Raw genomic sequence first — 23,554 nt, 5'->3', positions numbered from 1 at the left:
ACATATCTTGGTCATGATCACGAAAAAGCGAAGACATTGTTACATAAAATGTTTCCTGTTGTTGTGTGATTATGTAAAAAATAGTCATTTTTGGCCATACATTGTTCACATTATCATCTTCTTTTCTCAGCTCTTAAATATTGGTTTCAAAACCTCAAAAATCTGCACGTGCAGGTTGAGCTATAAAATCAAACTTTAAACAGCAACAAAAAACATCGACAACTAAGTCCAATAATATTCTGTGTTTTAAAAGATCGATCAGTCAGTATAGGATTTATTGGCAGGTTCCAATCAACTGTTTTGAGTTTTGCTGGAGAAGCAATTATTTTGTTCACATTTGAATGATTTGTGTCCACTAAGCCCAAAACTGATTTCTCAAACCCCTCAGGAATGCAGCATTACAGCTGGTTACTTTCTCCTAACATTACAAATACTGTCTGTGCTCCCTCAGGACTACAGCGTCCCAGAAATCGGTCTGTTCCCAGAAGAGAATGCAGAAGGGAAGAAGGTTACCTTCAGAGATACATCTGATGATGCCAGGATTTTTGGTTTCCCCATCAAGGCTAACTCTATCATCATTAACGCTGGGCTGTGAGTTCTGAATTGAGTAGAGTATTTAAATTACATAATTATCAGGATTCTCGTGATCATGAAATTCCTGGAAAAATTTCAAATTAGAAAAACTGTTGGCTAATATTTAAACTATGTTAATCAACTTCACAAAACATACCAAATGTTACAGGAAACAAAATATACTTTTTTTATTATTTAATTTTTTCCTGTTTCTTGTTTTACTTTTAGCTACAATGCCTGTCTTAGGGTAAGCGCCCTATGATCTCTGTATAGACCGACCTATTGTAATCTACTTAAAGTCATAGAAATGGGGTGAAATATTATGAAAGAAAGTTTCAAAAATGGATTGATAAAAATGTGTAGAAACCATGAGTGGTATTTTTTACATAAAAATGAACAATTTGTCATTAATGCTTAATTTAATGTGATTTGAAAGTAAAAATAATATTTTGCTTTCATTGTTTTTTTAATCTTTCCGACTGCTCAGATGGCTCGTGTACGCGCATCCCTTCTTCCAGGGTGTACCACGTGTCCTGGAGGTGGGGGGGTACTCAAACCCTGCAGCATGGGGCGTGGAACAGCCCTATGTGGGATCACTACATCCACTCAAAATAGTAAGTGGCACTAGTTATAAGTCTTGAAAGCTCTATCCTTTACTGATTCTGTTTAAATTATATACCCTAAATGTTTGCAGTAAGTAAATTTATATCTTTTTTTCATCATAGGGCGAACCAAGAGTGGAAAATACAAGTGAACCAAAGGTAAGAAAGCACTTTAAGATGCTAATAAATTGTTGCTAAATCAAACTGTTAAATTGCATATCTGACAGCAGTGACATGGATGTCACCTACAGTGTGATTACAGACACTGAGGAAGTTACAGTGTACCCTGACTGTAAATGACACTCTCTGTCTCTAGATGGTGATCTATGACAAGCCGTACTTCAGTGGGAAATCAAGGACCATAGCCACAAACATGAGAGACTTCATGACCAGAGTCGACCGGCAGCAGACAGCCTTTATGTACAACGTCGGCTCCATTAAAGTGCTGGGAGGAATGTGAGTGCTGCTTTGTAATGTTTATATTCACCGAACCATGAAAAGACATCTTAGTGATTATTAATGATTAAGTAGTACTGCTGCAAGACTCAGGTTGGTGGTAATACATGGAAGCTAATATCAAGTGGCTCAAAATAATCTCTCTGCTGCTGCAGCTGGGCGGGCTACGAGAAGGAGGGCTTCCGGGGACACCAGTACCTGCTGGAGGAGGGAGAGTACCAGGACTGGAGGGTGTGGGGAGGCCGTGACGCTGAGCTCCGCTCCGCTAGAGTGATTCGAGCAGTAAGTAGTATGTAATATTTTACTGCAGTTAGTATTTGTTATTAAGTAATCTTTCAAATGTTTTAATCCAAATGAAAGGGGAAAGGTGTGGCTCCTACTGTATGCAAACTACAGATTAAATGATCCAAAGATTGTTTTTGTCAAGAGTGATGGAGGCTGAATTCAAAACAGAGCAACCTTGACTAAACTAACATTGACATTGTTACCATAACGGGAGTTATGAATTGATTTACTAATGAACATCAGTAATATTCAGTCAGACCTCCAGTTGATGAAAAAACTGTTGACCCTAGGTATCCAAGGACACGTAGGCCACAAAATATTACACAGTACAACAAAAGAGGCATTTTCCTCCATATTTCAACTGCATATGACTGGCTACATGCTTTGATGGCAAAATTTACCTTATCTCTGCTATGTCTTACCCATGGTTTATGTTTTTACCCTGTTTTTATGTTCTTTGAAGTATGTGTTTGAATCATTTGACCTTTTTTTGCTGTAGTGACCTAATTCGGACAGAATTGTTTTTTTCTCTTACCTGCAGTACTATTTATCAATCTAGATTGTTTTAGTGCTTAGCTGCCCAGTGCTGGAGACATCGGTCATAGAGATATCTGCCTTCTCTTCGACTAGATGGCACTCGGCTTGTGGTATTAAAAGTGTCAAAAGCTTGACTTGAAAAGCGCAATTGCGATGTCTCTTTCCAGAAATCATGATCATTTTACTCAAGATAATTCACATACCTTGTTTTAAGCAGTTTCATGTAGGAGCTATTTCCTACATGAACTTTAAGACGAGTGCCATCTAGTTCCACTGTATTGGAGAGAAGGTAGACATCCCCACAGCCAATAATTCATACACTCATGAATTTACACCAATCAATATAGATTGATAAATAACACCAAGTGGAAAATGTGTATTTTTGATTTGGAGGTAAAATGACCCTTTTTACATGTACTGTAGGGATGGTTTAAACTGGCACGTACTGTTTCTTACTTTCCACCACGCTTGCATTCTGACAAGACATTTTTCTCATCTCTTATAGTCAAAATATGACGTTTATCTGAAACAGAATATCCTTTAGGTTAGATGAAGATAGACTGGTTTCCATCCACATGGTGCTTAAGTGTAATTTAGCCAAGTTAACCCATTTTCACGCTCTTCTGCAGGACCTGACAGACCCCGTGATGGTGATGTTTGAACAGCCAGAGGAAGACCAGGAGGGCATGCAGGAGGAGAACACCTTTGAGGTGACGGAGGCAATTCCTGATGTTGAGCTGTTCGGGTACAAAACCTCTACACGCTCCATTCACGTACTCAGCGGAGCGTAAGTTTATTGGTTCTACAGTTACTTCGTAACACAGTGAAATGGAAATGTATTACAATAATAACCAGGTAAATGTTTGTTATCCACACAGATGGATAGCCTACTCGCACGTGGACTTCTCTGGTAACCAGTACATCTTGGAAAAAGGTTTCTATAACAATTGTGCTGACTGGGGCTCTCAGGACACTCGCATCTGCTCGGTGCAGCCCATCCTGTTGGTGAGGAGCACGGTTAGGTCTTCAGAATAATGATTTGATCAGTGTAATCATGACCTGAAGATGCTGACATTTTTGTTGTGTTGACTTTTAGGCTCCAGGTGACAGCACAAGGAGCAGGCATGAGGTATTTTGTCTTGACTTTCTAAGTTTTATGCATTTCATTTTTTAATCTAATGTTGACCTTTATCAGCAGTTTTATGTTACTCTTGGACAGGATTGTCACTACTCGGTTAATAGAAAATACAGTTTGACTATTAGCTAATTCCCAGAGGGCTAGTAGTGGAGTTCTGTCATTTCAAAACTATGATATGGCCACAATGACCTTCCTTCAATTTCTCTTTGCCTCACCTTATGTCTGTCAGAGCACCCAATGGTGCAAAACTTTAACTAAAATAATTTGGCACAAGCATGTGCTGTATCTGCACTTTGCTCTATGAAAGGAAAACCCTTTTTTTGGCACAGAATAATTCAGAAAACTGATGTGCTTCAAAGCACAAGGGTGAATTTTTTTCTTGCCAAAGACACCCAAACATTAACCTGACAGTTGTCCTCTGCCTGGACTTTAAAATTTAAAATTCTCAAGTGAAATATAAAAAAGTGAGTGCACTATACTGCACTGAAGAACGTGCAATCAAATGACTAGTCACCAAAACTTGACCTATGACCTATGCCCTTGGGGCAATAAAGGTGTCATTCATTCAATCATTCATTTGAAACATAGATACAATATATTTATGAGGATGAATGTACTTTTAATGGCTAAAACGCAGCCACAAATCTTTGATCCATGTATTCATACCTGTACTCTGAACAATATAACCTTACTACCTGTAGGCTACAACACAACATGGTGGAAAAAAACAACAATAAACATAATTAAAATACACCAAAAAGAAACCACTCAACTACTGCGTGTGGCCTACTAAGACTGTACGTCTTAGTAGGTAGAAGCGCAAATACCAAAGAAAAATGTCAGAATCAACAAAATCTGCAAATCTACAAAATTGGGCAGGCAAAATGCTCCACTTCTGAAACATTACCAGCGGGTTAGGGTTAGTATAACGGCATGCAGTGGATGGAACAAAACACTTTGCAGCTGGTGACTTACAATGAAGACAGTGGCGAAGATATTAAAAAACGAGGGCTAATCCATCTCGCATCGTGCTTAACTTTAGTGTATTAAGTGTACATATTAGGTATGGAATTAATATGTAGTATTTGAAAAACGACAGAGGCCAAAATCTGGCCTGCAGCACACTATGAAAGGCTTGTCTGGATTCAAGATGATTTTCGGAAAACTTGCGGCCCATACCAGCCGGTCAAATGAGTAAGGAGTCAGAAGTCAGTGACAGTATAAAACAGTGAAGAAAACTGAAAAAACGTTTTCAACAACTGTGAATCATCGCAACCAATTTGGCAGATATAATAATTTCTCATCAGGAGCAGTAGCAACATTGCAATAGAAGCATTCTTGAATTCAGTGCTTAAAAAGCAAAAATAGAAGAATAAAAGGCCTTAGGCTAGAAAAGTGTTAATCTAATCTCTCACTTTCATTTATTTTACCTCTGTCTATCTCTGTCTCTTAGATAATACTGTACTCTGAGCCAGATTTCCATGGCGAGTGTCACGTCTTCGACCGTAACCAGGAAACCACTCCAGAAAAATTAAAAACCAAGTCTTGCCGAGTTGCTGGGGGAAGGTGAGACGCCTTTACCAAAGCATTACAATTATCTAAGGAGAAAGTAAACAAAGGGGAAAAGTGGAAAAATACGTGGAAAAACTACAATGTAAATGGTGCACAACAAAATAAGCATGATGGTGAAGTAGTGGGGGTTTGACATGAGATTGGAGGGGATTAAAAGATAACATTTAATAGCTAATAGAAAATTAATTCAAAAATAATCATTTCTCTGTTTCAGCTGGGTGATCTACGAGGGTGAGCAGTACTCTGGGAACTTGTATGTCTTAAGTGAAGGCGAGTACCCCAATTTAACCAGCATGGCATGTCCGCCGGACTGCATCATCCGTTCTGTCAAGGTCGTGCCAATGGTGAGAAATCTTTCATATTAAAAGAAATTGCTCTGTATTCTTTTCTTTGTCTTGCCTTTAACCTCCATCTCTCCCCATCTAGAAATTCTCAGTTCCTTCCATATCTCTGTTTGGCCTTGAGTGTCTGGAGGGCAGAGAGATCACCATGGACACAGAGATCCCCAACATGGTCGAAGAGGGCTTTAACAACCACATCCTGTCCGTCAGAGTCAACAGCGGCTGGTGTGTGTTTGTCTCTCTGCCTCTGCATCTCTGATGAGACTGTTTGGCTTTGTACTGTTTGTGTGTTTGCATTTGCTCAAGTTTATTTGCATTGACACATCATAAAGTAGCTTTCTGGATTTTGCTGTAGCTTCTCCTCTCTTTATGACAGTAAGCTTATAATAAACAACACAGGTGGGACAATAGATCATAGTCAGCCATTACATTGGAATAACAAATCAAACTATAAATTCAGTGCTTGTTTCAGGTTTCTGTGTATGGCATGTGGCACCATAGTTACTCTAATTTTGACTCTCTTTGCAGTTGGGTGATATGTGAACACAGCAACTACAGGGGGCGCCAGTTCCTATTGGAACCAATTGAAATCACCAACTGGCTGAAGTTTAGCTCACTGCAGACTATTGGCTCAATGTTTCCAGTCAGACAGGTTTGTTTACAAGTCATCTTAGCAACCACCTTTTAAAATAAGCATGAATTACATGTTTAAAAAGGCAAAAGAGAATGTTTTTACCTGACATAATGTGAAATGGTGTGTAATGTATTAGTTGACTCTGAAAAGTTGAGAAGTACATCCAGCTTGTTATTTTGTACTGATATTTGGTTTTAACATTAACCAAAGTTGAAGATCATTTATTTATATGGTCTTTTCCTACCTTAGTACAAAGAACAAATAATCAATCTTAAAGTGTTATGATTGAATGACTGCACTGGTCCTGAACCCTCCCTTGACAAAATTAGTGGTTGGTTAACCAAATACAAATGCCATATTGAGTAGCAGAAAAACTCAATTTAGACCCTAACTAAGTATAATTGGATATCAAATGTACTGATTTTCTCAAAGCATGAAATTCAACTTGGTTGCTTTGGATGGCTTGTTGGCAGTTGTTTCACCGCATAAAAGCTTATGAGGGAGCATCAGTTTCATGCTTTTACAGCACTTAATTAACATCTCCAACAGCAAATTAACACCACAATGGCTGTGGTCACAAAGTAAAAAATATTACATCCTACAGTAAGCCTTTTTCTAGACGTTTTTTCTTGACCTTAATGGAAAACACCATGAGGTCAGGGAAAGATAGGAAGAATTCATAAGGACTTACAGGATTATGCAACGGCTAATGTTTTTGGCATGGGTTTGCCATGGTTAAACGAAAAATGTTCCAAAATACAGACTACTAAAAATGCATCTTTGATGCTTAGCCCCATGTGTTTTTATTATGTTGTTTCATGCATGCTATATTAACAAGGACAACCTGATTAAAAATCAATGTTGGAATTTAAATTAAAACAAATATATAGGCTACCAGTCACAAAAGTGAAACAAACTGGTTGTCACATTGAGACTGGTTGCTCACACTCCCAGTTTGCTTATAATTATCAACATAAATCCTAATTAGTCTAATTGTATGGAAAGATTATTGAATTTATACAAGGTAGGCATATTTCTATGTTTTTGTGAATGGCCAAATAGTGCAACACTTTAAATACTGCTTCTTATTATAATTTGCCTCCTGCAGAAGCGCCGCTATTTACGCATCAAGAACACAGAGAGAGGTCACTTCATGTCAGTCCAGGGAGGCGTGGAGGAAATGAAATCAGGACGAGTGGTTGTGACACCAGAAGTGGAGCCCATGAGTGACATCTGGTTCTACCAGGATGGCCTCATCAAGAGCAAGGTAATGTATGATAGAAATGTTAAAATGTTGGCAGCATATAGTAACCAAAACCTGAACCTGTCACCTGACCTTGTTAACACTGAACTGGTCTAATCATGTACGGTATGTGTTTGCTGTAGTTGGCTCCGAACATGAGCCTTCAGGTGATGGGCAACATAGAACCGGGAGCCAAGGTGGTTTTATGGACAGAGACCCGGCAGCCTATCCAGACCTGGGCAGCCCAGATGAGAGGCCTCATCACCAGCCTAACTTTCCCTGGCTGTGTCCTTGATGTCAAAGGTATGAAAAACTGCAAGTGACTTTGCAAACCAGTCAAGTTGCAGTTACAGTTCATATGTAGCCATGACAAAAGACAATAAATCAAATATGGATGTGGATGCAAAGAAGCTACAGACTCTAAAACACGTTTGCTTCACAAACATCCTCAACTAGGCAGCACATTAGGGCTTTACAATCAGCACAGTCTCAACATGGGAACCCAAAAAAAGTGTCTCCAAGTCAGGACAAATCAAAATTCTCCACTTCTATTTGACAATTGTGTTAATTTTTGTCATAACATCAAAATTCTCCAGTTATGGCCAAAAACATGTTTTGTGAGGTCACAGTGACCTTTGACCACCAGGTTCTAATCATTTCATCTTTGAGACCAATGGGAAGTTTTTGCCAAATTTAAGGAAATTTCCTAAGGCCTTGTTGAGATTTCCTCTTCATGAGAATAAGACAGATTGAGATCACAGTTACCTTTGATCACTGAAATTTAATAAGTTTATTGGTAAGTCTAAGTATACATCTGTGCCAAATGTAAGGTAACAACCTCAAGGCCCTCTTGAGATATTATGTTTAAAACAATGAGACAGACAAGGTCAAAGTGACTGTGACCTTTGACCACCAAAATCTAAGCAGTTCATTGTTGAGTCCAAGTGGGCATTTGGAGCCAAATTTGAGGAAATATCCTCCGGCGTTCATAAGATATTGCATTCAAGAGAATGGGATGCACAACCTGAAAACAGTATGCCTCCAGAAACAGCTGTGGAGTGAAGGCTTTATAAACACCTGCGCATAGGCTGACTGCATATAGCACTTACAAGACTGCACTTGCCTGAATTCGCAGAACATGAAGATTCAAAAGTAATGTAAAGTTGGAATGGAATTTGATAGCAATACTATAATACAAAATACTCTATTATATAGTATTGCATGATACCTGAATTGTTTCTACCATGCTAAATTGTCTTTTCCTCAGGCGGGAAAACTTACGACAAGGACCATGTGGTGATGATGCCAGAGAATGAGGAGAGGCCAAGCCAACAGTGGGAGATAGAGGTGCTCTAACCTGCTATTAAAACCTCAGGTTTCTCTACGCTATGTTTTCCTCAGCAGTGCATCAACAGTGCCTCTCTTGACAACTCCAGAACATCCCATAAATATTCTTGAAACCACTGCCACTGTTTTTTCTGACTCTATGATCCATAGATAGTAGTACAAACATTGCAACAGTAAGAATGCAGTTAAGCTCTAAAAGGCTGCACCGGACAGTTTAGTGCTTTGCAGAGTTTTGTGTTTTTGTTCATGAAATTATTCTTATCTCTCAAGTCAAACCATGATTTTCTGTATATGAAAAACAAATTATATATATATATATATATGAGTGCCTTGCAGTGACTTGGTTCATAGCAACTCACAAAGCAAGAATAAATGTATTTATGTCCTAAACTACTGTATTCAAACCCAGCATGGACAGAACCATTCATTTGTATCCAGCAATTGAAGCTACTGTTAAATCTATAATGTGTCTTTGACTTTGACCTTTATCGGATGTTATAATTTGTCAACAATTTGAGTATTCAAACTACTATCTCCCTGTTTGTATGATTCCAGGCTCATGCAAATTCCCCAACTGTAGAAACACCTGTAGCTGATGCTTATATATCTTTGTTTACATTGAAGCAAACCTCATATCTGGACATTGTTTGAACACCAAGTGGCTACAAGTGCTTTATACAGATAGTGGACAAATGAAGCCAAACAAATGTGTAGTGCGCAAGACATGTATGCTGTGCTTTCTAAAGGTCATTTTTTATATGTATTGTACGTATCAATGTTTTGTGGGAAATGTTGCACGTACACATGCACGGATCATAACACATTGCAATGTGTAGTGCAATGAAATGGGTTGTGTGTTCATTTACCCTTTTTCTTGTTGTACTTTTGTTATTATTGTTACAAGAAATATATGTTGTTGGCATCAGCTATGTGTTAATATTTGGTACTAAAGATGTGATGTCAGAAATTATGTAAGAGGGAGTGGTTTTGAAATACTGAATAAAATAAAACTTTTCAAACAAAAAAGCTGATTCGTTGATTTCAAAAGAATCATGATTTGTATTTTTGTAAAAGGATTTATAAACACTACATCCTGATTCCACTGTTTAAAAAATCTGCTAAAACTCAACCTAACTGCAAAAATGCATCTTGATATACTTTTATTTTTTTATAACAAAATTGAGTTGTTTTTTTTTTACTTATTTATTTTGCAAACTGATGTAGAGCATAACAGCATTGTCAGTTACTTTTGTCATGAAGCAAAAAACAGCTCTGTTTGTAATAAATACACAGGTGTTATACTTCCTGTCAGCGCTGATCAGCCCTGACCACGTTTCCTCTCAGTACTCATCTAGAAAAAATGAAAATGCTTATGTCTGGGAAAAGGTAAACCACATGTAATTTTGGCTTTGCCCTCACATTAATGATTATTTTGTTCATTCATTTACTTCAAATGTTTACTAAGGCTTTCTGCCATTCATACCTGCTTTCCCTGCATTCATCCATTCAAACTTTCAGCTACTCAGTTTTCCTGCCTGTCAAACTCAGGGTTTAAACAGGCAGATATGTGATTTTCTGAAGCCAATGGCTTCCTAAAATGTCAACAAGGACATGGTACAAAATCGAAAACAACCAAAAATGGTACAGTACTTAAGTTTATTCTTGTTTATATGTACTAGGGCTGTAACCAACCAAAGAAAATCTTGGTCGTCAGAAATTCTACCTACTCCTCAATCAATGGGTCGATGTGGGAAAAATCTGCACATTATCCTCAGGTTAACTAATTTATCAGCACCACAATATGCAGCTGAGGGCTGAGGCACTGACAAAGTGCCCATTGCTCACTAAAAACATCCAATATCAGCATGTCAAATCCCATTAAATGCTCAGGAGTGACATACTTTGATATTTACAAACATTATCTTTTTCCTAAAACTTCCAAGCTGTCTGATTTGGAGACAAACTTCTCCAAGCATCCTCAAAGCGCGGATTAACAACAAGATCTTTTCACTAAAGTATAAAACTCAATAATATCTGTCAAGGATGGTGGACAAAACAATTATCTTTTGTAGGTCACATTTCCCCCAGAGATACAACATGCTAATGTTATTAGCGTAAGCCTATGGTATTTTACACCGCCGAAATTAGCTTAGCGGCTAGCGGACTTTTCCCTTACTCATAACTTAACCAATTTACTTTATTATTTATGCGTTGTCTTACTCACCGCTGGTTTAAGTCCCCGCATCTCCCGACAGAACATCGCGGATGATTTTCAGTCTTACATGCACGTTTTTTCAGTCATCATTAAACAGAGCAGCTAACGTAACGTTAGCAAGAAGTCAGTGAAGTGTCCCGCAGCTACTTCATGTTTCCTCAGTTCAGCTTTCGTTTACAAATCACACGCGCCGTCTGTTGACTCGCAGTTTCTCCGAAAACAAAACACTTCCACACTGATGATTTATCCCCGAGTAAACAGCGTTATCCTCCTCATCTTTCTCTCAGCTGCTCGCCATCATTTTCCGGACGCGGCGTGACGTAACACACACTTTCAAAGTAAGAGCACATCTAAAAGAGGATGATATGAATCGATGTTTACACTTTGCATGGATGTTAAGTGATTGTTGCTCATTTAATCGACTGATGGATCATTGCCCTAATTATTTGTGGGTATTATTCTGGGCTATTGCTTTGGAATTTATAACTTTTAACTATTTTCCACCTGATTAACTCATGTTTACTATATTTGGCATATGGAGAAAATACATGCTATTTCCACTAGGTGCACTGTCACAATCAGTGTTGCTGCAAATCATTGACATATCCCAGGCTGTAATAATCAAAGGGAAAAAAAATCTACTGAGCATGTTGTATATTGAAAAAAATACATTTTTGTGTTTTGTTTTGGGATTTTTCTCATCTAAAGATATAGTGGCATCATGACAAAAAACTGGCATATAAAGGGTTTAGGTACTGATGCTGAAGAGAAAGGGTTTAGGACTGATGTTGGTTAAAAAAAAAAACAAAAAAAAAAAACTCAGTCATCATTTTAATCTGTGATATTTTTTAAAGTTTTATTTTAAAAAGTGTGTATTGTGCGCAGAGCGATACAAGTGTGTAAAACATTAAAGTGGGCCTTAAGGGTTAATGGCATGCAATACAAAGTCAGTAGAGAGCAACGAATTTGTTTTCCCCCGAGGAGGGTGCAGGATTTAAATGCACTCTGTCTCTGTTACAGTTTCAATGTCTTCAATGTCCTCAATGTCAGCGTCTGTACAATATATCATAGACTTTGGAGAAAATATAAAGATGTGTTTTTAACTCAGTTTTAAATTAAAAGGCCTCTAGCATCTCTATGGACAGAATCCTTTCATCTGTTAACACGGGTTTTTAATTGCAGAAATACTGACAGCCATTATCATATAAGGCAAACTCGGTGTATTAAGACGGGGCTGGCAGGCAGCAGTGCTCCACTCTTCAATAAAAATTCAGCTGCTTTTGGTGGTACCACATCGACTGATAATACAACTGCTTTTTTTATGTATAACTTTTCAAATGACCACACCTACACTTAAAGTGACGCTTATATTTAATTCAGTGTTGATATTAAAACTGAAACTTTACCTTGATTTTCATATACTTCAGCATTGTTTGCCAAGTATTTTATGTAATGGTGTCATTTTTGTTTGTTTTAAAACAGACAGCAGATCTTGGGTTAATATTACCACAAGGCAAAGAGCCTGCTGTGGATGCTTTTGTTTGTATTAACCACACAGGTCTCATGTTACTTTGTGCTGTGCAGGTGAACAGCAGGTAGAACTGGAGCAGCACAGAGGATTGGAGATATTAAAACTATAACAGAAAAACATTTGCTCAATGTTAGGAAGTGTTTGGGAAATCTTTTTTTTTCTCTGAAACCAGAGTTTGCCCCTCACTTACTCGTAAAGATGACTGGCATGTTGCCTGGTGGGTTTTTTTATCAGATATCTGCTCCATCCTGGAGTCAAGTTTTGAAAGTTCAAAGCTAAAACTTGAAAAACTCAAAACCAAACAGCCTTTTAACAGAGGGCATACATTGTGTAGCCTGAAACAACAATAATTCCTCACATTTTTTGGCCAAATCAGCCACAAAATTTACAGCTCATGGTCATTTCACAACAAAGGCCACCTGTAAACAGACCGGACTGTCTGGATTCCTCCTCCACAAGGAATGTCAGTATTTTGCAAGTGGGCTGCAGTGTTATTTCTTAAGACCAATAGTGTTGACAAAGCAGTGAAGGTACTGAGCACCGATTGGTCAGCTGGGTGATTGACAGCTAGGTGGTTGAACTGCAGCCAGTGAGGCACAGTAAGGGTGGGACTGAAATACAGGGCTGATTAGAGGAGGTTGTAAAAATACTCCACTACCTCCACACCTTGTTACAGCTGCCACAGTGCTCTGTTACAGGTAGGAAAAATGTGCATTCTTTAAAGATTTTGTAAGAAAAATGATTTGTCAGGTGTTTGTTTTTGACATGTCAGGTATCTTAGTCCCTTGTAGATTCTACTTAGGTTGTTAAACTATTTTGTTTAGATAAGTATGAGTCATGACTTAATATTTATTACATGACTAACTGAACAATTTCAGAATAAGCGTTCTTAAATATTGCAGACTATTCACACCAAATTAGATCTTATTTTATTTTCATACTGTTACCATGTGCCTGTAATGTCATTTACTGTATATTTCATTATATGTTTGGACCATTCATCTGTTATACACATTCTTACAGTTAAAACAAAACCATGGACTCTGAGTACTTCACATCTTATGTAAGTGGACTCTTTCTTGCCCTGTCTTCCCTCTGCCATTGCATTACAACTGTTTACCTGGACGCCACATTTGCAGATAATATAATCTGCTGTCTTGTGTTTTTTGATTGTGTCCACACCTTCTATGTTATCTACAAAAGCCGCTCTGTGGGTGATGCACCCTTGGAACTTGGCATGCTAGAATGCTCCAATGTGAACTAAAGTTTCTGGTTAGATTTTAACGTGAAGAAAGTCAAATTAATCAGGATTTGAAAAGATGGACCATACTGTGTTTACTGTTGAACAGTTCATGCTGTCAAACTACTTCCTCAAGCTATATTTTTCAAAAGAAACCAATACTTGTCACAGACAGAGGACAGAATATTTGACATTCTTTAAATTCAAACACTATGAAAACTTACTAGAATCTTTTCTCATCTTCTGCCAACACTTATTACATGGTGTGTCCTTGTAAATCATCATCTTGCTTACTCTCTTGTCACACCTTCTGCTTGTTCCCTGTCACTCACTCATCATATTTTCATGGATTAAGTATTCTTAAACAAACAGGATCTGTGTTGGATATCAGCATTTATGCCTAATCTTCTTTCAGCCTTTGCAGTTTTGATTGTCTACATTTTGTTTCTGACTCCTCCTTTTTTTATATAGGAAATGTGTTGGGGCACCCTTGGAACGGTGCGTCCCTTCTCCAATTTCCATCCTGACCGTGATGCCATGGAGATCCAGGCAGCGCTGGAGAAGAAAGGTACCTCTGCTAGTAAATTCAAACTGGTTTGGAAACCAAGAGTGGTGCAGTTTACCAGCAGTGTTGGATAAAACTGAACACAATCCAGCTTTTGCCTCTTAACATTCCTCTCCCCATTGTTAAATATTGTGTCATGGTTTCTGTGTACCTTGATCAGATGCGGTGACTCTGGTGAGAATCCTAACCAATCGGTCCAACGCTCAGAGACAAGTGATCGCAAATACCTTTGAAGAAATAACACAAAAGGTGAGAAAACAATCTGATCAATCTGATCTGACAACACTTATTACTAAATTTAACAATTAACAAGATAAAAAGTCTTTTTAAAAAAATTGGAAACTAAGATATTTATATTGAGAATAACAGTTTTTAAAAAAAAATGTTGCGTGTAATTCTCTTTTTATTGGTTTATGTGAAAGTACAAAAACAAAATACGCAACCAAATGAACATGAAGACCTTTCAATCATATAAAAATGAAAAAAAGAAAGAAATTACATAAAAAGATGAAAAAAATAAAATAGAATAAAAAAAATATATAATACAAGAAAAGAAAAAGGGATTAAGTAAATGAAAAGTATAAAATAAAATAAGGGTAAAAAAAATAAGTTGAGAAGCAAACAAAATATTACAATATGTAGACAGTGGTTTTGGATCAAAACATACACAGGTAAACAATGAGTTGCAACTTTTTACACTACAGTGTGCTTCTGGTACTTGTTCACAAAGTCAAGTCTGATTCTTAAAACATACACTTTTCATTTTGCTGAGTTTTCAATAAAGGTATCCTTCTGGGTTCTCAAATTAAAGGTAATTCTCTCCATTTCATAAATACTGTATATTACATCAATTCATTTGTCAACACGGGGTATTTCTTTTTACAGCCATTTCTTGGTTAGGGATTTCTCACAGGCAACCAATAATATTCTCAACAGGTATTTATCTTTTTTTCACCATTTGAGTTTATCCAATACAGTTTTAAATTCCAAAGCCACAGTAGCCAATCAATGTAAAATATTCCCCAAAATAATCCATGTCATGCAATACACAAGAATGTAGCACTGCACTAATAATACTGTATGTTGCAATTGTGTGTGCTTGCTCATCTGTAACTCTCCAAGTGTTTGCTTTTCAAATATTATTTAAAGAGTCTTAAGGGTTTTGAACACACCTTTGTTTTGAGAGGGTGTGGCATAAGCAGTAAAAACTAAAGTGCTGTCACTCACAGTGTGGTAGAGAATAGTTTCACATGTAAACTTCAAGGAAACATTTGCTATTTCTTTTCAGAAGGTTTTAACGGTAATATTTTAGAATAAACACTTCTGTCTCTTGCATTAGGTGCATTTTCTCCAGGACATGGAGGTGATAGCATCTGGAGACACACACTTTCACAATGACACACAGTAAAACAGCAAGGACTTTCTTTGCAGTTGAATATTGATTGTCAGAGTATTTTTGGAAAGTACAAAGAACAAAAACAGAATTTTCATAATACTGAAACAAGTTAATAAAAACAGATTAAAATGAAATAACTAGGAGTACCTGGCATAAAGTTGAAGTTACCTCTGTCTTGTTCTCTTTTTTACCTTTAGCTGTCCAATTAAGGCGAAAAATCCCCAAAAATAGTCTTGAAAAAGTGAAATAATACTGGCTAAAGACCATAACATGTATGGGCAGCTAACAAGTAGTAAAACCAAACTGAAGTGCAAAATATTAGCTAACGGTACTTTGTTTTTTACGCTGCATTCCGCCCCAGCGCAAAACTTCGCTTACCCCACAACAACATGTCCAAAATAAAAAGAGGGAGTGCTGCTGTCCGTTTTTAAAAATGTTTTTGTTGTCATTTTAACCTATAGTTCGGTTTGTTACCGAGCGAGAATTAGCAGTTAGCAAAACTGTTAAACTGGCAGCAGGTGTCGTAATTACGCTGTTGCCATGGAGACCTGCCAGGTACCATAATATAGCCTATATGGCGCACCGATTTTATTGCCTTAAGTTCACTGGTGGACATGGGCGGATGATGAGATAATGGACCCCTGGGCACAGATATGAAAAAGGCCCCACCACCTCTGCTACATAGGAGCAAGACACACAGAAATTGTGGTGGTTTTGCATCTTTTTGTAGTTGTTATACATTTTTTGTGGTTTTGTGTCTTGTTGCAGTCATTATGTGTCTACTTGTGGTTGTTTTGTGTTGTTGTTTTTTTAGTTGTTTGGCTCTCTTTGAGGTAATTTTGTGTCTATTGGAGGTAATTTTGTGTCTTATTGAGGTATTTTTGTGTCTTTTTTGGTCATTCTGTGTCTCTATAGTTGTTTTGTGTTTATTAATGGTCATTTTGAATTGCTTCTGGTCAGTACATTTAATTTTAATTTCAGGTAAAGGCCAGAGCGACACTTTTGGCCATTGGGCCTGTGATGCGGGAGGTATTTTTATTCAAGTACTGCATCGCAATTACAGATAAATGTCCTGAAATGGGCCATTCTGCATGAGTACTTAAACCTAAACTTTAACTTAAATTATATTTTGATGCTGTTATTATTCGTACTACTTTTACTTTTGCTTATGTTAGATTTTGAGTGCAGGACCTTTATTTGTAAAAGAGTATTTTTACATTTTTTTGGTATTGCTACCATATGGTGTTTCAAACTACCTAATTAAAGGGAAATATATGCACATCCACCTATCTAGAATGCAGATGAAGATCAACCATCCATCTGGACCTTCATCAAGAGTATTTAATCCTTTCAAACTGCCAGCATAGGACCTACAGTTACATTTTTTATCTGTTCTGATGCACTGAAAGTCAACAGAGAAATCCAGAGACAATGCCTAAGATATGTGAAAACACGAGTGTTTGTTCTGACTTTGTGGCAGGACCTGGCAGTATGTTTGAAGAAAGCTTTGTCTGGAGATCTGGAGAATCTGATGCTGCAGCTGCTGATGCCTCCTCTACAGCATGAGGCTTATCGCCTGCAGCAGGCCATGGTGGTGAGTTGGTGTTTGTATAAACATTTCTGGGACCTTAAGTGAGTGTTTTTGCCTTGCCTTGTCATATTCCAGGATATATTGACAGTATATGTGGTGTATGTGCAGGGTTTAGGCTCAGATGAGGATACACTCATGGAGATCCTGTGTACGCGATCTGGAAAGCAGCTTCAAGAAATCAGTGCTTTATACAAACAAAGTAAGTCACAGAACTTTCCTTTTGTTTGGCTGATTGTTGTGGACGTTTAATCCTATTATTTTTCATACTGTTTGTTTGTCTCCCTTTGCAGTATATAAGAAGGACCTGGAGAATGAGCTGAGAGGAGAAACCAGCGGAGACTTTGCTAAGCTTGTTGTGGCTTTGTTGAATGTAATTTGATCAGTTATTTTCTTTAAACATCAACTTTAACCTCATAAGTAAAGCAGATGGCCTTAATTTTGTTAGAGACAGAAACTAAAGCTTCAGCCGTGGGCATTGGTCCTTTCATACAACTGAAGAAATCTGCCTCGGATATGAAAAAGCAGTGGAGCAACATCACAGTAGAATTTGTGTGAATGTTCTTCTGAAACACGAGGGAATATTGTAAATGTATTTATTCAGTGTGGTCGTGACCTTAAAATTGCACATAAATGTGTTTTGTCATTGCTCTCTTACAACAGAAAGAAGCTGTTGCCAGTGCGGTTCGAAGAGACATCGAGGTATTATTTTCTATGATACTTTTATGTACAAACATTGTGGTCGAGGTGGGTATATGGAGCAACATTCAGTATTTTATTTTAACCCTTACAAACCTGGATTGACATCAGTTTCTTGTGCTGCATTCAGATACTTTTCACAAGTTGTTTAACCCTTTGAAACCCGGGGAAAATTGGTTTGATTTCTTTGAAAAAACAGGAAAAAACAACTTGGCAAGAAATGTCCTCCCAAATTAAAAAAAAAATTGTAAAAGGTGAAAAGAGAATAACCTAATATTTTTTTAAAAAAGGAAAACGTCCAGAAATCTATATTTATAATCACTATAATTCTATATTTGAATTCTACGAATATTTTTCAGCAATTTTGGGGGTTATTTTCTTGTGTAACTTTGTTTTTGTATTTTCATTTTTCCCCTTATTTTCAGGTAATTTTTTTTTCAGGTAACTATTTTTATTTATTTATTTTACTAATTTCTTGCTCAGTTGGACCATGTCTTGTTAAGATGCTCTTTGCCTCGTTTTTTTTTTCGAAGAAATTAAACCAATATGTCCAGGTTTAAGGAGCTGTATGTGACATTCATAGCATTAATATAGCAGCAAACTACTGTTTGTTTTATATTTTTTCTTCTTCCAGGCTCTCGCTGCATCACTGTTTGGCAAAAAAGCTGACGCAGGACCATGGATTAGCATACTGACCTCCAGAGACTCAAACCATCTCAATAAAGGTGAGGCTGTAAGATGTTTTTTTTTTTGACATATTCTGACATTCTGTGTGTTAGAAAGTCCTCGCTGTTTTAAATATGCATATGTTCATTTCTCTGACCTTGCATGTTGTTGGCAGTGCTGATGGAACTGGAGCTTGAGAGCGGACAGATGGTGGATCAGGCTCTGGAGAAAAGGTTTTCAGGAGATACTCGACTGGGTTTGAGAGCTTTAGGTAGACATTGTTTGAGATACTGCGCGAGTGATAAGTGTGGACTGTCCATTTTGATCAGTCACTAATATTTCTTGATATCTGTGTCCTGACAGTGCAGTGCATTGAAGACCCCTACACCTACCTCGCCAAAAGAATAGTTGACACAAAGGTAATGAGATGCTGTAATTATGAATTGTGTCTTTACACAAACTATGCTGTGACTGATTGACGGATTAATTTATCATTGTATTTGTCAGAATAAAGACTCAATGAATCACTATTCTGGTGAAACGTGCAGAAAATATTGAAGAGAGATTGTTAAATTCATAACAGTTCACACACAAAACATTTCACTCTTCCAGACATCAATAATGCAGGGGATCTTGGTGTCTCACTCTGAGGAAGATCTGCTGTGTATCCGAGCTGCCTACCTCAAATTAACAGGCACTTCTCTCTACACGGCTCTACAGGTGGGTCTCACACACACACACACACACACACACACACAAGACTGCGCTAAGTACAACACCTTTTAAAACTTTTGTAAGCATTTGTGGAATGTTTTCCCAAATTAATATATTTAAATCAAGAGATGTCTTTTTTTTAATGTATTCTTATTCTTTTAACCCTTTGAAACCTGAGCAAATTGGCTTGATTCCTTTAAAAAAAATATACAAGAAAATTCCCAGAAAATTAGTAAAAGAAAATATAAAATAATAATTAACTAAAAAAGAAAAAAAGACAGACAATTAGCCTATAACAATATTAAAAAACAAAAACAACAACAATATGGCAACATAATTTTAAATATGTATTAAAAAAAACTGGCTATAAATGTATTTTTCTCTAGCTTTTTCTTTCTCATTCACGTTTATGTGAGCAGAAGTGATACCAATATGCTCAGAGTTTAAAGGTTTAAATACTTATGAAAGGTTTTTAAGAGCAACACAAGAAAATCGATTTTCAAGTTTCGAAGGGTTAAGGTAAATATCGTAATTTTAACATGTGTACTACAATTTTTTCTCCCTCAACAGAAACATTACAAAGGAGAACACCTGCAGGCTCTGCTGGCCATCTGTCGATCTGAAGATTGAATGAAAATCTACAAGTTTTGAGTCAGTCTTTGTATGGTACAATAAACTTCATGCTCTCTTACTTCTTTTCACATTTTATGGGATCTCACTGAATTGAATGCTTTGCCTATAGTTGTTTTAAAGACTTATATAAATGCACACAACAAAATATGAAACAAAACAAGTTGGATAATTTATGAGTGCAGTTTGGTAATTTGTTTTTATTACTTTATATATCTGCTACAGCGCTTCCTCTTCATCCTGATGCTTGTACACACAGTATTTTTTCCAATGGTACTTATAAACACAGAATAATGACACCCATTTATTGATATATAGTTTGTCTGTTTTGCTAATGTTATCATTTTAGTTAATATATGAATAAATGCGTGTATACCGGCAATGACAGTTCAGAGGTGTTTATTTATGTCTTTACTAACTCACTAAACATTAACTAAATATTGAAGCTCTAAATCAGCTCCAACACAGATGTAGTAGCCTTACTCATCACATCACTTTCTCTTTCACAAGAAATTCCTGATGCCAGTGGCAGTGGTGGGATGAAATAAGTATATTTACTCAAATACAGTACTTAAGTACAAATTTGAGGTACGTTAATCACATGCTACTTTCTGCTTAGTCCACTACATTTCAGAGGGAAATATTGTACTTTTCACACTTGATTTCACTAGTTACTTTTGAGATTTTTGTGCACAAACAATATGAAAATTAACAAGAGCAGCGGAAACTTAATTGGCAACTATTTGATAATCATTTAATTAGTTTTTAATGCAAGAACATTTCATGATTCCAGCTTCTAAAATATGAGTCTTTAAATTGATTTATTTTATTTTTTTTTTTTTAGCATTTAGTACTTTTACTTTTATAACTTAAATACATTTTCCTGATTGTACATATATAATCCTACTTAAATATTCCTTTCAATGCAGGAGTTTCAGTAGTAACAGAATATTATGTACACTGTGGTTTAGTACTTTTACTTAGGGACTGTAATTTACTAATCTGAGTAGGGGTGCAACTTTCTTGTTTTATTTATTCAATGATCCTCCCCTGAGCTACAAATATTTTACCTTGAGCTTCCCTGAGTGACTGGGGGAAAATGCACAACACCCACCCCAGTGCTAAAAAATGATTTCTAATAGATACGAAACAGTCCCTGAAGTAAAGGATCTTAATACTGAGTCCACAACTAACTGATGTCACATAGAATTCAGGTTTATATTACATTTTTTTCTGACAACCTGCAGGCTAAACAAATTAGTTCATTCATTTACATAGTTACAGTAATTTAGGAAAAACAACTGGAAATGTTTTACATACTGTGAAAACATTTTACTTGATTTTTCAGTCTTTCCTTCGAAACTGCATTCAGGTCCAACTCTCAAGAAACAAGAATCTTTTAGTCCTTTAGTTTTGCAGCTCAGGGGCAAAACGTGTAGAGCAACAACGAAGCGATCGACAACAGCAGAGAGGCTTTGACCCCTGAGCCTCCGCTGTGGGCGGTGGTGGTTTGGGTAGTCGATGTTGAAGGGGTGGTTGTAGTCGTGGCGGTGGTGGTAGGGTTGATTGTAGAAGTAGCAGTAACGGTCGGGGCGACGCTTGCAGTGGTGCTCGCAGGTTTGACTGTAGTGGGAGTCGGGGAAGTGGTTGTGGTCTTTGGTTGATTGGTGGTCGTACCACTTGTATTAGTGGTTGGAGCAACAGTCGTAGATGTGGCAGCAGTCGTAGACGTGTCCGGGGCAGCAGTTGTAGAGGTGGCGACAGTCGTAGGTGTGGCCGGGTCAGCAGTCGTAGATGTGGCAGGGGTGGCAGTCGTAGACGTGGCAGGGGTGGCAGGGGTGGCAGTCGTAGACGTGGCAGGGGTGGCAGGGGTGGCAGTCGTAGATGTGGCAGGGGTGGCAGTCGTAGATGTGGCAGGGGTGGCAGTCGTAGATGTGGCAGGGGTGGCAGTCGTAGATGTGGCAGGGGTGGCAGTCGTAGACGGGGCAGGGGTGGCAGTCGTAGACGGGGCAGGGGTGGCAGTCGTAGACGGGGCAGGGGCAGTAGTTGTAGATGGGATTTCGGAGGTGGTTGTAGCAGACATGACTGTAGTGGTTGGAGCAGCAGATGCAGGGCTGATAGAAGTGGCTGTAGACATGGCCTGATTGGGAATAGAAAGGAAAAATCATTAAAATCAGTGTCAGAAACAAGAGCCATAGTATCAACAACATTACTTTCCATTGTTACCTTCCATGTATGAACAGGATTTACCAAAGTCAATGCATTACAACCTACTTTATTTTTATGTTTTAAACTATAATGTCTTGCCCTCTACTTCTAATAAAATGTAAACACTTTGAGTTAATCTGGGACTGATTTGCACTTTTGCTGAACTGTTATGTATCCATCAGAATTTTTTGTTCCATGGATAAGTACAGTTCAAAAAAAACTTGATCAATTTGTGCTATAGTTACAACAAGCATTGTTCTGTAAGTATTACAGCAGTATAATGAACGTGATGGGTACATGAAGTGTTAAATTACATGAAAAATGTATCCGACCTTTAAGGACAATGAAACAAGTTGGTGGACTGAATCAACTGCTGACTTTGCCAAAATTTTTAGGGTACTAATTGTTTGTTACGTGTGAATCATAGGTCATTTGTTTGATTGAATAGTATTTTAACACATTTACTTGAAAAAGAATTTATAAAGTTTATAATTATTTACCTTTGCCACTGCCAGAAGAGCCAAAATGCAAAATCCCAGAGCCAGTATCTTCATGGTGGAGACAGAAATGCACCAGAAATCTTCCAGAAAAAGTTGTCAGCAGCAGGCTGTTGTGTTTCAGTGCAGTGTAAGTTTTCCCACCGTCACCTGGTCTACTCCTACCTGCCTCTGGGAAACTGAGAGGAAACTTTTTGTTCTCTCTTTTATAGAAAAATATCACGTTTCCAAAGGGGTAGGGGTGAATTTATGATGTGCAGACGGTTACAACTTGGCCCTGGATCCAGGAAGTTGGTTTGGGAGGTATGTGTGACTTATGCATATGTGTGTGAACACGGACTTTATGATTTATGACAAAACAGTATTATAATACCAAATGCATACATATTCACATATTCAATATTGTCTCGCTTTGTGTGTGTGTGTGTTTGTGGGGGGGGGGTGGCAGTCGTAGACGGGGCAGGGGTGGCAGTCGTAGACGGGGCAGGGGTGGGGGGGGGGGTAACAATGATGTGACATATTGCACTTCCTCACCTTGATGTTGACGGTTGGTTTAATTTTTAACTATAACCAAAGTGGCATCTGTTTTAAACATACTTCCTTGTGCCGATGTGACTTAATGTACTTTTATTATTTACAGTTTGTTGCAATTATGACCAACCAATAAACTGAGGCTGTTAGGATCATCACACAGAGACGATGCATGCTTCCTTTTTCACCCTGGTGGATAATTGACAAACTGATAAACAAATAGGTTACAATATTATTTCCTCATGTAAGACAGCATTAGAAAGTAGGATAAAGGTTGTTGTTAAAACCTTATTCCCAGAAATATCCTTGAGACTTTTATTACATGTTTTTTCACAATTGCAAAGCT

General features: G+C 37.6%; 3 protein-coding genes across 4 annotated transcripts in view; 2 read left to right on the top strand and 1 right to left on the bottom strand.

The window, feature by feature from the left end:
- Positions 1–9,754, top strand: part of crybg2 (crystallin beta-gamma domain containing 2) — a 60,466-nt gene extending 50,712 nt beyond the window's left edge. Inside the window, exons 10-24 of the mRNA XM_088090715.1 lie at positions 452–591; positions 1,061–1,187; positions 1,299–1,334; positions 1,492–1,631; positions 1,787–1,913; positions 3,083–3,240; positions 3,332–3,458; positions 3,550–3,582; positions 5,045–5,157; positions 5,378–5,507; positions 5,590–5,729; positions 6,033–6,156; positions 7,247–7,405; positions 7,525–7,684; positions 8,649–9,754. Of these exons, the coding sequence (XP_087946841.1) occupies positions 452–591; positions 1,061–1,187; positions 1,299–1,334; positions 1,492–1,631; positions 1,787–1,913; positions 3,083–3,240; positions 3,332–3,458; positions 3,550–3,582; positions 5,045–5,157; positions 5,378–5,507; positions 5,590–5,729; positions 6,033–6,156; positions 7,247–7,405; positions 7,525–7,684; positions 8,649–8,737 (1,803 nt within the window). The 3' untranslated portion in view covers positions 8,738–9,754. The remainder of the gene's footprint in view (positions 1–451; positions 592–1,060; positions 1,188–1,298; positions 1,335–1,491; positions 1,632–1,786; positions 1,914–3,082; positions 3,241–3,331; positions 3,459–3,549; positions 3,583–5,044; positions 5,158–5,377; positions 5,508–5,589; positions 5,730–6,032; positions 6,157–7,246; positions 7,406–7,524; positions 7,685–8,648) is intronic.
- A 3,327-nt stretch (positions 9,755–13,081) lies between these two features.
- Positions 13,082–20,354, top strand: anxa14 (annexin A14). 2 transcript variants are annotated; one of them, XM_088090567.1, is made up of 13 exons: positions 13,082–13,172; positions 13,498–13,537; positions 14,186–14,282; positions 14,440–14,528; positions 17,156–17,269; positions 17,375–17,465; positions 17,557–17,636; positions 17,927–17,965; positions 18,597–18,687; positions 18,804–18,899; positions 18,992–19,047; positions 19,241–19,348; positions 19,913–20,354. In XM_088090567.1, exons 2-13 carry the CDS (start codon positions 13,511–13,513, stop codon positions 19,970–19,972), a joined length of 948 nt encoding a protein of 315 aa, XP_087946693.1. In that variant the 5' UTR covers positions 13,082–13,172; positions 13,498–13,510; the 3' UTR covers positions 19,973–20,354. The 2 variants fall into 2 exon arrangements, with proteins under 2 accessions (XP_087946693.1, XP_087946692.1); XM_088090566.1 differs by lacking the exon at positions 13,082–13,172 and having other exon boundaries at positions 13,211–13,537.
- On the bottom strand, positions 20,142–22,872 carry LOC148186669 (uncharacterized). The gene is made up of 2 exons (XM_088090568.1): positions 22,681–22,872; positions 20,142–22,112 (listed from the first exon to the last, which is right to left on the bottom strand). The coding sequence occupies exons 1-2, from the start codon at positions 22,732–22,734 to the stop codon at positions 21,393–21,395; spliced, it is 774 nt and encodes a 257-aa protein (XP_087946694.1). The 5' UTR covers positions 22,735–22,872; the 3' UTR covers positions 20,142–21,392.
- Positions 22,873–23,554: the final 682 nt, after the last annotated feature.

Source organism: Plectropomus leopardus, chromosome 17 (assembly GCF_026936395.1).
Source record: "Plectropomus leopardus strain MGB_pleo_1.0 chromosome 17, ASM2693639v1, whole genome shotgun sequence".
Taxonomy (NCBI): domain Eukaryota; kingdom Metazoa; phylum Chordata; class Actinopteri; order Perciformes; family Serranidae; genus Plectropomus; species Plectropomus leopardus.
Note: the sequence above shows the minus strand (reverse complement) of the source record. Positions and strands in the feature narration are given on the sequence as shown.